Raw genomic sequence first — 13,127 nt, 5'->3', positions numbered from 1 at the left:
AATTTAAAAATTAGGTATCAAGGAACTATAACTTAAATGTGCACTAAAGAAGTGATGTATAAGTCACAGATGTTTCTGTGTGTTAAATATATCAGGGCTCGAAAATTATATTGTCCGACGTGCCCGGCGCATGTAAAAATTCCGATCAGTAATGAATCTTTTACACTTATATGCCCGGCTGGGCATGCAATTATTATAATTTTTAATTAAATATTGATAATTTTAATGACGAATTATTAGGTACGATTTATTGAAACTTTTTTTTATGTTTTATATTGAAGTGGTTCTCGATTCAGGCATAAAACTTTTAAATTAGTTTTTGTCTGATTAATGCTATACGACGAATTCATTTATTTTCGTTATAATACAATAAAAATCTGAGCATCGAAAAATTTTATTCGGCTATGTATTTTTTAGACAAACATGCTTGGCGGGGCATGTCAAATATTAAAGATTTTTCCAGCCCTGAAATATAATTCTTCAAATTGATGCAAAATTTAAATTTTTACTGCTGTAAGCTGCTCCAAATTTGCCGTTTTACTGCTCCCAAGATTGCTCCAAAAGCGAGTGTTGGTCGGCACATCCCTATCATCCTGAAAAACTGCTTTAATTGGCGAACCAATAAAACCAATCGTTTACATTTGCCTAATCCAAAATTTTGGATTTGTTCCTGATTCCTGAGGTACAAACAAATCACTTCATCTCTACCCGGAGCTTTTACAAATATTCTCATAAACCGAGCTAAGTGCGTATTGGTGTAAAATAGCATATTACGGATTCACTACACTGTTAAAACTACAGGTTGCCTTTTAGGGTGAACTATGGTAGCATAAGAGGCACCTCCTTACGCGTGCCATTAAGCTCCATATGGCACACTCAAGGGTACCATTATATGGAATCCTATGGCATCTCCAAGGGTGTCATACAGAGCCAAATGGCAACTGTGAGGGTGCCATGGGGTGCCATTGGTAGCTAAATCGCATCCTTGAAGGGGTGCCGCTGGAGCTACAACGTTTCTAAAAAAGTGGGCCTACTTTTTGGAAATCGCACCACGATAGATGGCAGCACCACATTCCAATTTGTTCTAAAGAACATATTTCCCTTTTTTTGATTTGATGTGGTAAAAAATAATAAAATACTGATGATTCCAAATAAAAGCAGAGCAGTTTTTCTTGTTTTTCTCATTCAAGTTTAGAATTTTGTTATTAGTTTGCTTTCAATTTAATTCCGAGAGAACTGATAAATGAACAGACGAGAGCAGCTCATTTTTTTTTTCAAAATGGGGGGAGGGGGGAGTAATACTAGCTGTCCCTACATATGCATGAAATATCGTATTAGGATTAGCAATATGGCTTAACCCAAAGGATCGGTAGAAAGGCAGAGATTTTTTTTTTCTTTTCAATAAAAATAAGCGATATTTCAAGACGCTGGTGTCGCCATCTGATGCAAAAACAGGTAGACAAACTTATGGTCCGTTTGGGTGAAAAATGACTTCTTTTTGTGTGTGTTTTTTTTTTCATACTTTTATAATACAACATAATTTTTATTTATGGCTAAGAAAGTAATTTTTTTTTTAATTTTTGCTTTACTATCGCATTACTCCATACTCCAGTAATTATTTCTTCAATAAACCATTTGTGCTATTGCAGTTAATCAGGCCACCACATCAGGGGGAAAGAAAACCTTTCCTTAAAAAACAAAAAATTTTTATTAAAATAGAAAGAAAATCATGTCGAGCAAGACCCAACCAAAAATCTTCTTTTTGGTTCGATTTGCGTATAGGGAAAAGCTGTGTCTATACAACTGCCATTTCTGCTAATTTATTAGTACCGGAAGTAAGCTCGTCAAAGTGCCACTATTTTTCTTGAGAGCTCTATATTATCTATGCCTCAGAACCAGACCAACGTAAGTCACACTATCACTACTTTGAAGGAAAGCGAAAAAACTGTTGTTTAGTTCATTTAAAGGATGGAACTACCGCTCTTTTATGCTGCCAAATAATTATAAAGGAATTTTTGTTACAGAATTACGTCATGATGACTCGATGCGATTAATATTCTAAATATAAAGGAGTAATAACTCGAAAATTGCCATTTTCGGACACGATAGTTTGGCTCTGAGGTAGATATATGATTTTCACTATATTCATTACAAGTGGTACCCGCACGGCTTTGCCCGTAGTAGAAAAATTAAAAGGTCTTTTGGTTCGCCTGTATGTTTACAAATGATGTATGGTGAATTTCTCGCCAATTGGCTTTCCCACGTTACGGTTCCACGTTATGCTAACTTGGTAATTTACTCGTCCATTTTATGATAATTTTGCTCGTGAAAATGTTCTTAAAATTGGAATAGAAAAAGAACAAAATCGAATTTTCGAAAAATCGCTTTGAGGTGCACAACCCCGTGCTACAATCTAACTCTATGCCAAATTTCATAAAAATCGGCAGAACGGTCTAGGCGCTAGGCGCGTCACACAGATCCAGACAGAGAGACTTTCAGTTTTATTATTAGTAAAGAATATACATATTTTTATCAACAGGGGCTATCTACATCCATCCACCCCAAGACTCGCCTTCTCGGTACAGGAGGCAGCGGGGCCGCCACGAGGGGCGATCCATGTTCAACTCGTATTCTTCGCCAGCTCGCCAACAGGGCGCCTTCTCCTACTGCTCGGGCGGGGGCAAGTGCCAATTTTTCCTCTACTGCTGGCTGTCGGGGGGCTCCCTGGGCTCGTCGTGTGGGCCCCTCTTCTCTTGTTGCATCACTAACAGCGACAAGCAAATCAGCTCGGAAAACTATGGGCCGGTCAAGAACGATCCATGTGAGTGTCGAGTGATATTTTGAATTTTATATAATTTAAACTCTTTTCGATGCGATTTTTTTCCCTTTCTTCTCTTTATTTTACTTTTATTTATTTTATTTTACCATTTATTAGGGTATTTATTTATTTTTTCAAATTTATTCATGCATTTATTTCTTTATTTTATTCATTTATTCATTCATTTGTTTATTTTATTCATCTATTAATTTATTTTTTATTCATCTATTTATTTATTTAACTTCATTCATTCATTTATTTATTTATTTATTGACATGCAAGCATTTGCCTTTCGACATTTACTTTTACCAACACCAATTAAATAATGGCTCTTTGTTAACCATCACTATCCCCAATAGAACGATGAACTGGCTTGCCCATCGAGAGATAGCGCCACCAGTTATCTCAACCTTCACAATTTAGACATGTGACTGATGGGGAGGGAAATTTTCTCCAGTCTCTTGCACCCGTGGTAATTACTCAGTGACCATCACACAGGGTTTTCTGTCTCGGAGCATAAACGAGGATGTTCCTTGCATGGTGCTTTTATATGGCCTGGGCATCGAACCCACTACCCTCAGATGTCCTCTCCCCACTGTCTGTTAAAATAAAATCTGCAATATACTTTAACTACCAAAACAACAAAACAATAAAGTATGCCTTAGCTTCAAATGCATTCGCTTCATGATAATTATTCATGATTTATTTTATTTTATTTGAGTAGAATATTATGATTCATGTTCGGTTATTATTCGTATTTTTATCTTTTCGACATATTTAGTGATGGTAATTTGAATCAAATGGACAAAATATCTCAGATAATATTTCAGAAATTGTAAAAAATAAATAAATAAATAAATAAATAGAATAAAGAGGCTGAAAATTGCAGCGTCCCATAGTAAGTTGGAAGGATTTAGTGCGAGCAGGGCGTGCAGATTGATTTTAGGGCCCCGCACGAATGCCATTTAAGAGTCCGACTCCACATTGTTTACCCCTGCGTTCCTGAATATTTATTTCACTCCCATTTTAAAAATCTAGGACCCCCTTCAGGCTCGAACTCGAGCCAACATTTGTCCCCCCCCCCCTCCGTTCACGCTCCTGAATGTGATTTTATTCGTTTGTTTGAGTTTAGTTTTTTCAGAATATCTTTCTGAATGAATTCACACGCATAAAGCATCTAATGATTAATTAAAAATTGCTTGTATTTAATATAGTACAACGATTTCTCAAGTAGCATTAAATGCTAAACTGGATTTCAGTAAGGGGCTGTCCCTAAATTGTGTCGCACTTTTGTTCGATATTTTTTACCCCCTCCTTCCTTTATCACCAAGTGTCACACTTCCGCCTTACTTCTTCCTCCCCTTGCCATTTATCAACATGTTCTTTATAAAAATTGTTTTTAGAAAATGTGTGATGTCACACCTCTTGTTACCCCCCTCTTATCACTAACTGTCACCATTTCACGACCCGCCCTCCCCTTTAAAGTGTGACATCATTTGTGGACTGCCCCTAAATGGAGCTTGTTCTAACCAAAACTGTTTCTGTTTCTCCTGTGCATGGTCTGATACCCCATTGTATACTGTGTTCTTTTCATGTGAAGACTGCGGCCGTAGCGCTACGAGGACGAGCCGAATCGTCGGTGGCAATGACGCTTACTTTGGACAGTTCCCTTGGCAGGTAAACTCATTTTATTCCGCTTTTATTTCATTTACCTAACTAGAAATAAAAAGTTTCTGAACGATCAAGAACTGATTAGCCATGTTGGTTGTATAGATCTCCCATTCCAGGGCACAGCAAAGTGGTTGAGTTAAACCCCATTAGAACCCTTGTTTTTTGTTCCATTGGGAACTGAAAATAACCAGGACGCCATCTTTGCGAGAGAATCTAAATAGGAAACGATGGCGATTGCCCGTTGTTCTGCGTGTTAAGTTTTTTAGCGAAGGAAAAAAATGCCATTTGTGTATTTTAACTTATTGAACGAAAATGAAAAGCTCTCAACCTGATATATTTGTAGAAACTCTTGTTTAACAGTTAATCTTTCTGATAAATCTGAAAAAGGCATCATAAGAAAACTTGTCTTTTGCCACTCATATACTACTTTCGATCATACTAGTCATCCAACAAGTATGACAATAGGAGATACAAAAATATATTGCAACGTAAACCACTCGGAAACTGAACCCTGAGTAGTATCTCTACATAGTATAAAATGAAGTCTCCAAAAAGTGTCTGTGAGTTTGAACTCGCAAAACTCGAGAACTACCCGGACGATTTCGCTGAAATTTTCACAGTTTGTTCCTTTAAGTCTTGAGAAGGTTTGCAGCTCTCTTCGAAAACAATTCGATGAATAGTTCTTTTTTTTATTCCAATTTAGGCCCAATTTTCACATAAATTCCCGAATATGGGGGTGAAAAATTACTTGCACAAATTAATATTGCAAATTGTTAGAAAGGGTAGAATTTTCTGCGTTCTACGCAATTTGTTCCAATGCTCTAAGTTTATTACGGCGGGAGTTATTGGTGTTTTTAGCTCGAATTTTTTTAGACTTAGCTGAAATTTAGGCACTACTTTCTTCTATAAATCTCTAAATAAAAAGTGAAAGAATGATCCCACAGTTTTCATTTTGACACCATCGAAAAGAGCTGCTTTTTTTACTCCAGATCTAACTCGACCTTGGGTCGAAAGTTTTACCCTCTATCTCCATTAGAAAAAAAGTTACAATCAAATTAAATGAAGTTCAAAAATTTGTTCTCTATTCAAGTTTTTAACCATTTTGTTTTCCGTTTCCACGGTAACGTTTTTTGAATCCATTGTTTATTTCCATCTTTCTCATTTTCAATTAAACTTATTTTATTTTGTGTTTCCATGGTTACGCCTTTTAAATCCATCTTTCTCATTTTATTTTAATTTCTTAAAAGTATTTTAGTATCTGTCGTCATTGTTTGGCGGAGAAATTTTGCATGATGGTTTTTTTTTTCTTTCATTTAATCCTGGTTATTGAATATACTTCACTTGACACTATGGTTTTTTTTTTCAAGGTAGACCGGGCAAAGCCGGGCAACGCAGCTAGTATATTACTAAATTACTAGAATCTGCTATGATACAAGTATATTCTAGCTACATTTTTAGAGGTAACTTCGTATTTATCGGCTATTAGACCAATCAGTGCAAATAATAATATGCAATCTTCCTGTGTAGAAATATACACCAACAATGACAAAGGGATAGTAGACAATAGATTAAAGCTGAAATTAGAAACAGAATAAGATATGGAATGATTGTAGACAGTAAAGAGTTAAAGAATGGATGTGCAACAATATCAATACTATAAATCAAAATACGAAAAGAAAATCAATAAACCTACAGTTTACGAATAATTGGCGCATTAGGAATAACCACATCTTCCCAAACCAAGCACAAAATATGAAAACAAGGCATGAATATTACTAAAAACAAGTAAAGATGTAATGATTCATTGCTAGCTTCATGCCGTAGCAGAACATTGTAGCAGACAAGCTGGTTTCGTTTTTTTTTCCTAATTATAGCGCCACCTAAAGTTACTTTCCGTTCCCAATACCGCCTCGTCTCGCGGTCAGAGGAGTCTATTTGTCAGGGGTGATTGTGTTCCGGTATTTTACCGGATTTCCGGTATTTTCATCTTGAATTCCGGTATCTTCATCTTCGAAAATACCGGAACTTCTATATTTTCAGAAAAACCCACTTTTGTAAAATTCAGGGCGATTAATGAAATGCCAAAAGTCCAAATTGAAGACGTTTTGTTTGGTATAAAGCTTAAGCTACGGTCATGGTTTGTAAACTCTACGGTAATTATCGAAGAACAGCTGGGGTGGGGGATTGAATAAAATCTAGATCCTTGAAAAATTTTAAGAAGTGAGAAAAATTAAAAGAATTTAATTCCCACCATGCACATGGACGTATTAAGTCCAATTAAAACTTCGAGTTTTAGCCCCAACAAATAATTATGTATATAAATGATTTATATACATAATATAATGTGTACATACACATAATGTATATATATATGCCCATCAAAACACTTTTTCTTCTTGGGAAAAAGAAGTTCAGGTATTTTTTCATGGAGTCACAATCACCCCTGATTTGTAGATGGAGAGGTTCGAGGTTCGAACCCCGGATCAGGCATGGATGTACTTTCTTTCTCCTGTCCTAGTCTTTTTTTTGTGTGAATGTGTTTTTGTGCGGTAAACGGTAGCTTGCTCTATAAAAGAGTAATTGTGGCATGTGTGCTTGGTGGAAGTTCACACCAAATTACGGTACTGTTGAAAAAGTGAAGCTGTGTATCCTAAATTCCCAGCTTAGCTGGCATAACACAACAACAACAAATCTTAGCATGTTGAATATGTAACAACTGTTAGGACGCCCTGGGGGACCCAGAATGTGTTTATGGCTGGATCAGTGTAGTTCTTGGTATGTTTCCCTTTCCCCTGCTTACTTTAATTTTAATAATAGTTACTAGGTAATTGTATTTGATTTGAATATTAATTTCTCGGTTAACGATAGTAGTTTACAATGCTGAATAATTATTATGCTACATTAAATTTTTATATACCTTTACAGAGTGATTATCATAATGCGTAATGGAATATTAACCAATCACTTTTAATTAATTAGCTACCGATTTTTATATTTAATTTTTAAGGCTACTAGTAGGTTTTTTTTTTTTTTCTATTTGTCGTAAGTTGAGAAAGTACTAATACCGAATAATTTCGTGAAAGTAGTTTTATCTTAAAAGAATCATCTCGTTTTTCCAGATTATTTTCCTATGAGTATGTTTCTATTTGAATAACGGTAAGTTTAATGCATCAATAGTGTAATTCTCCTGTTTAACCAAAAGTGACTTTCATGAGTTATTTATTTTTATGACTAGAAATAATTATATGTACAGTCCTGAGTTGTTATTTTAAAAAATTTCGTTTTTACTAACTGTGTCCTTATTTTAAAAATGCTTCTTTTATTGAATGAATTTCAGGCTGTCATTCAAGTAGGTGGAAGTAGATGCGGAGGAGCGCTGGTTGGTCGAAGGTTTGTTGTAACGGCCGGCCATTGCGTTGCCAGGTATAGTTGTTAAATTATCTTTCCCCTAAACAGAACACGTATTCTTGTATGAAATCAGTTTTGAATTCACTTTTACCATACATAGTTTTCTTTCAAAGTTACTTTAAGGTACCCGAAAATGCTTTGCAATGTTTTTTTTTAAATTATTGTGTTATCATTACTATGTATTTTTATTATTTTATTTTTTAAAAGGTCAAAAATTGACTTTTTTTTTTTTAAAGGAAAACAAAATGCCTATAAGGATTTCTCTGTACTTGGCGATTTAGTGTTTTTTATCTTCTTTAAGGAGAAATTAGCAAATCAGAAGAAAAATTGAAGAATCAAGATCATATAACGCAAGGGTTCTCTTCCTTTCAGGCTCTGCATCCCCCTTTGAACATTGGTGTGCTCTTGCGCCTTGTCCCTCCCTCATCAGACCACCATATGCGGTCAATACTTGAAACTGAAGCTAGTTGGGCTAGTTGAAGCTGGTAATTAAATTAAAATGTAGATAATTTCGAAAAAAAAAATTAAAATTAAACTTTATTTCGAACATATTCTTAATAGAACGCGGGAAATTAAAGAACTAAATACAGAAACATTGAAAACAATCTTGGACCTAGGTGAAGTTGGCACGCTATGACACTCACTTTCACAACATCAATAGAAATATTACCACTGTTTGCTCTTGACAAGTTTTTGAATACTAGGTTGTAACTTGCGAAAAATCCTTGCTTGATATTTTGACTTGATGCTTGTTAATAATGCAAATACGCATTCACAGGCATATGTGGTCAAAACTGCACTTAGAGTTTCAAAAACGACCATAATGTCAGAAATGTCCTTATAATTGAAAAAATTATTATTTTTAGTTTAACTTTATTTTTGAAATACGTTCATTCTTCCCTTGAAATTCTTCTATCCCCCCCCCCCCGAACTGAGACCCCTGGCTGGCCATAGCGCCAATTCTTGCAGTCCGGTCACTGCATTTGCGATTTTTAATGACTTGAACAATGTTTATAACTGATATGATTGATGAGTTTTGTCGCTTCATTTCAATATCTGGTACTAGTTAAAAGTTTCTTCTAAGCATTTTTATTGCATGAAAAATAAACTGAAATTATTAAACGTTTTTTTAGTGAAAGTCAACGTTTAGTGTCGTAAAGCAGAGTTTATTATTGGTGTTTTATGTAGCTTTAAGAAAACTTGATTGAAATACATTGCAAGCGAATACGCCACAAAATGATATTTTTTACACTAATAAATGGGACTAAAAGCTCATAAATATGAACCTCACGAGGCCCTACTTTTTTTTATGTATTTACTTATTTATTCATTTTTGATCTTGGAACAGTAAAAAAATCTTGTCTATAAAAAAATGAAAAGTTATTTTATTATCGTATTTAGGCGAAAAGAAATTGGTTATTAATGTAGAATAAACGAATTGTTATGAATGGTGGGAAAATATAAAATACACCCAACCTATTTTTATGCGATGGATATAAATAAAAAAAATGTTCGAAAATTCACGATTAGCTATAAAAAGTTGTTTTCGCAATGCAGTTTAAAAATATCTTTTGTATGTGGTGGATAGAAACTGCATTAAAAAAAACGTCTCTCGCAGAAAACAATCCAAAAATTTACGAAATAACTAATAATTGCTTCCAAGTGATGATAATTTTGCTGAATAGCCCGACAAAATTTCCCGTATAAGGACATTTTTGGGAGGTCACAGTGAACTCTTATAGGGATGCCACTGTCATCACTTGAATGTAATTCCTCTCACTCATTTTATAAATTATTTCGTCAATTGGGCCCCAATCAATTGAAATTTTCACGTACCGCAGAAAAAAAATCGCACAAAAAACGACCGCACAAAAACAGGTTTGAGGTATGTGCTTTTGATACCACCCAATCTTATTGCATGAAAACAATGAAAAATGTTCCTTTTATAGAATTTGTTGATGTTGATTGATGTATGTTTCTTACAAAAAATTCAACAAAGAAAAAATATTTTCTGCACTCAAAACTACTGCTGTAAATCGTGTTTCTTTACAATAGCATACACAATGCAGTGAAGCCTACATACGGCTTTCGCTAGAAATTTCATCATGGCTCTGATTATTTTCCTCTCTATTCGGTTTGGCTCTCCGAGACGCAGTGAGACACTACACTGACAAATTACTGAAAAATATTGAGGATAATAAATGTGACGTTAGCTATTTAAGTAGAATTGGGGCAAAATTGATAATCATTTCTACTTTCCTATTGAACCTGATATGCCGATGATATCGTTAGAAGATATTAATAGTGTGCTTCCTATTGTAAAAGTTATAGCAAGAAAGACTAAACGTCAGGCAAATGTCTATGCGTTCCCAAAAAATATTTTAAAGAAATATAATATTTGTTAGAAATTTTTACTTTTCGCTAAATGTTATTTTTTCTATTACTTTTATGCTGTAATATTGTGCCCCTTACCCTGTAACAGAGTGCCCCAGATACGAAGCTAAGTGATACGATCGACTGATTGAATCAAAGTGCAATTTAAATTATTGCTAGTAATGTTCCAGTTTAAATAAATTTAATAAAAGAGAGATTGTTAGTTTATATCCATGCCGAAAATAAGCTGATGCTACATTCTATTTTTTTTTTTTTTTTTTTTTTTTTTTTTTGTAGCACTGTACCCCACCTGTATTTATTTAGTTACTAACACTTCTGTATGATTTTGTACGCACTAACCACTTTTCATCGATTTATACTTCAGGGGTTTTATATGCACCATAGAGCTAAAGGAACACTTCGGCTGCGAAAATTATAAATTAATTGGGTTTTAGTTTGTGAATTCATGTCCTTCTTGAACCTGTTCAGCTTTCTGTGTGTGTGTGTCATTTTAACTATTCGAATTCGATCTTTCGACATTTTTAAAAATGGACTCTACAGCCCCAAACCTGGGCTAAGGCAGTACTGCGCATAAGTCGCTACTGTGCTGTGTTAGCGCTACTTGGAAAGATAACTTGCTATTTGTTATTCAACCTTCACTTTACGAGATGAGCTGCACCATGCTTGCGGACTCCCTCTGGTACGTTAAATTATTTTTTGCTACCAGTATGAAGGTAATCCCAGCTACAATGAGAAGACATATGTCTCTAACTCAGCTATTTCAGACTAATAACTCTAAATGAGAAGGAAATTGCAGTGCCTGGATTGATGTCATAATTGAGCTATCGGTATATGTTTGTAAACAATATATTAGTTTGCTCATTCATTTGACTTTTGAACCTGTATTTTTCTGGGTATCCTTCGTTTCTTTTTTTCTACTTTTTAACCGTATGTATTACAAATTAAGAGCAATTTGCTTTGTTGTTTCTCTGATAAACTACCTTTTCTCCAGATCTCAGCATAAACCGCAAAGCATACGAGTCACCCTAGGAGACTACGTTCTTCATTCGAACGTAGAGAGCCTACCAGCCGAGACATTTGGGGTGGCCGAAGTGCGGTTGCACCCCAATTTCCGTTTCACCCCACAAGCGGATCGCTTCGATGTTGCTGTGGTGGTTCTGGACCGACCCGCACCCTACAGAGAAAACATTCGGCCCATCTGTATTCCTAGGAAAGGTGCCGACTTCCTTGGCAGGACTGCATACGCTGCTGGATGGGGTGCCCTTGAACCAGGTGAGATTCTTCATTGTATAGAGGGTATCTCAAAAGTGACCGGTCACTTTTAAAAATCAATATAAACTAAACGGGTAGAGATAGCAAGACGCGGTTTGTTGCAATACGCTTAGGACAACAGTAAATTTTCATACATACAAACATAAAAGTTAGTTACAATGTTCCTCAACAGATGGCGCTACAGGTAGTTTAAAAGGTATAAAAGAAAACGCAGTCTGTAAGATCGCCAAAGTGACTGGTATATTTGAAAAATCAATAAAGACTAAACGGGCAGCGACAGAAATACACCATTTATTTGCAATATACTTGAAAAAACAGTAAATTTTCAGACAGACACACCTGAAACCTAATCTAAATACCTGCAGGGCCATCTATTGTCGAACATTGTAACTAATTTTTTCATGTTTGTATGCATGAAAATTTACTGTTGTCCTAAGCATATTGCAACAAACCGCGTCTTTCTATCCCTACCCGTTGAGTTTTTATTGATTTTTAAAAGTGACTTGTCACTTTTGGGACACCCTGTAAATGATTATCTTTTAACGGATAATGGCACATATTCACTGTAAAAAGAGTCCGGAGCGTTTCTGATTATTTCTGAGGAGCGTTGTGGGATTTCACCGGTATTTCCCCGTAAAATCAAGTATCTTTGCGAACTTAAGTACCTTGCTTAACTGCCTCAAGTTGCTGCTTCAAGGATGCAGACTCCCAACTGGTTTGAAAATTATTTTTAGCTACCAGATAAAGATTAAATGAGTGTATTTATTATGTGTATCATCTTCAGTTCGATTATTGCTTGTCCAGGTTGACTAAGCTCCAAATGAGAGCGAATAAGTCTCTGCGTAGCTGCAGGCAAGGAAGATGCTTGGTTCTTGCTTACAATTCTGCCTTAGCGCTTGGGCCATGGTTGCATTGATGCTTCTGGAGCTTTCTTGAGAACGCTGGTAGGTTCTATCAGTTGTGTTAAACGTGCTGAATTTCCTTTGATGACTATAGACTGGTTTTAACCGGTGAGATATCCCTATTCTTCAGAAAGATTCAAGGCTAATTTCAGGAAGGTTACTGATTTTTAGCAGAAAACGGTCTTGATTTATTTCAGGGTATGTTACTGGCAGAAATTGGGCATATCAGCTGTCCATTTATTTCCAGGAATGTTCCTGAATCATTTTTACGGTGTTTAAAGCAACTCAACTCAGTTTGTTTCATTGTTCTTGTTTCGTGTGCATAGCTGCGCGAAAAACGTACAGATTTTGTGAGACCTGAATTTTATTCTGAGGAATTCACTCGGAGTTAGGGGAGTTAACTCAGAATTTTGGTGAGCGTTAAAAATTTTAAAAGGTAATAAACTCATCAATTCTTTTAATGTGCTTTGATATTCGGCAATAAACATGCTTATATAACAGTTTTCTCCGATGATATCGTTTCTAAAAAAATTCCCAATATCAAGCTGTATTTTATGTAAAATTGAATAAAAGCTAAAAGAAACTAATCGCACCCTTCATGAAGAATCTTTTTTGAAGTTCAGAAAGAATTCAGATTTGTTTCTGATGTTTGAAAATAAATA

At 35.2% G+C, this 13,127-nt stretch overlaps 1 protein-coding gene across 1 annotated transcript in view; it reads left to right on the top strand.

Moving 5' to 3' along the window:
• Positions 1-13,127, top strand: part of LOC129220522 (brain-specific serine protease 4-like) — a 110,153-nt gene that overhangs the window by 93,494 nt on the left and 3,532 nt on the right. Inside the window, exons 3-6 of the mRNA XM_054854950.1 lie at positions 2,540-2,821; positions 4,419-4,495; positions 7,827-7,912; positions 11,283-11,563. Of these exons, the coding sequence (XP_054710925.1) occupies positions 2,540-2,821; positions 4,419-4,495; positions 7,827-7,912; positions 11,283-11,563 (726 nt within the window). The remainder of the gene's footprint in view (positions 1-2,539; positions 2,822-4,418; positions 4,496-7,826; positions 7,913-11,282; positions 11,564-13,127) is intronic.

This window comes from Uloborus diversus, chromosome 4, assembly GCF_026930045.1.
Source record: "Uloborus diversus isolate 005 chromosome 4, Udiv.v.3.1, whole genome shotgun sequence".
NCBI classification, from domain to species: domain Eukaryota; kingdom Metazoa; phylum Arthropoda; class Arachnida; order Araneae; family Uloboridae; genus Uloborus; species Uloborus diversus.
The sequence above is the reverse complement of the archived record's forward strand: the minus strand, read 5'-3'. Positions and strand labels throughout refer to the sequence as shown.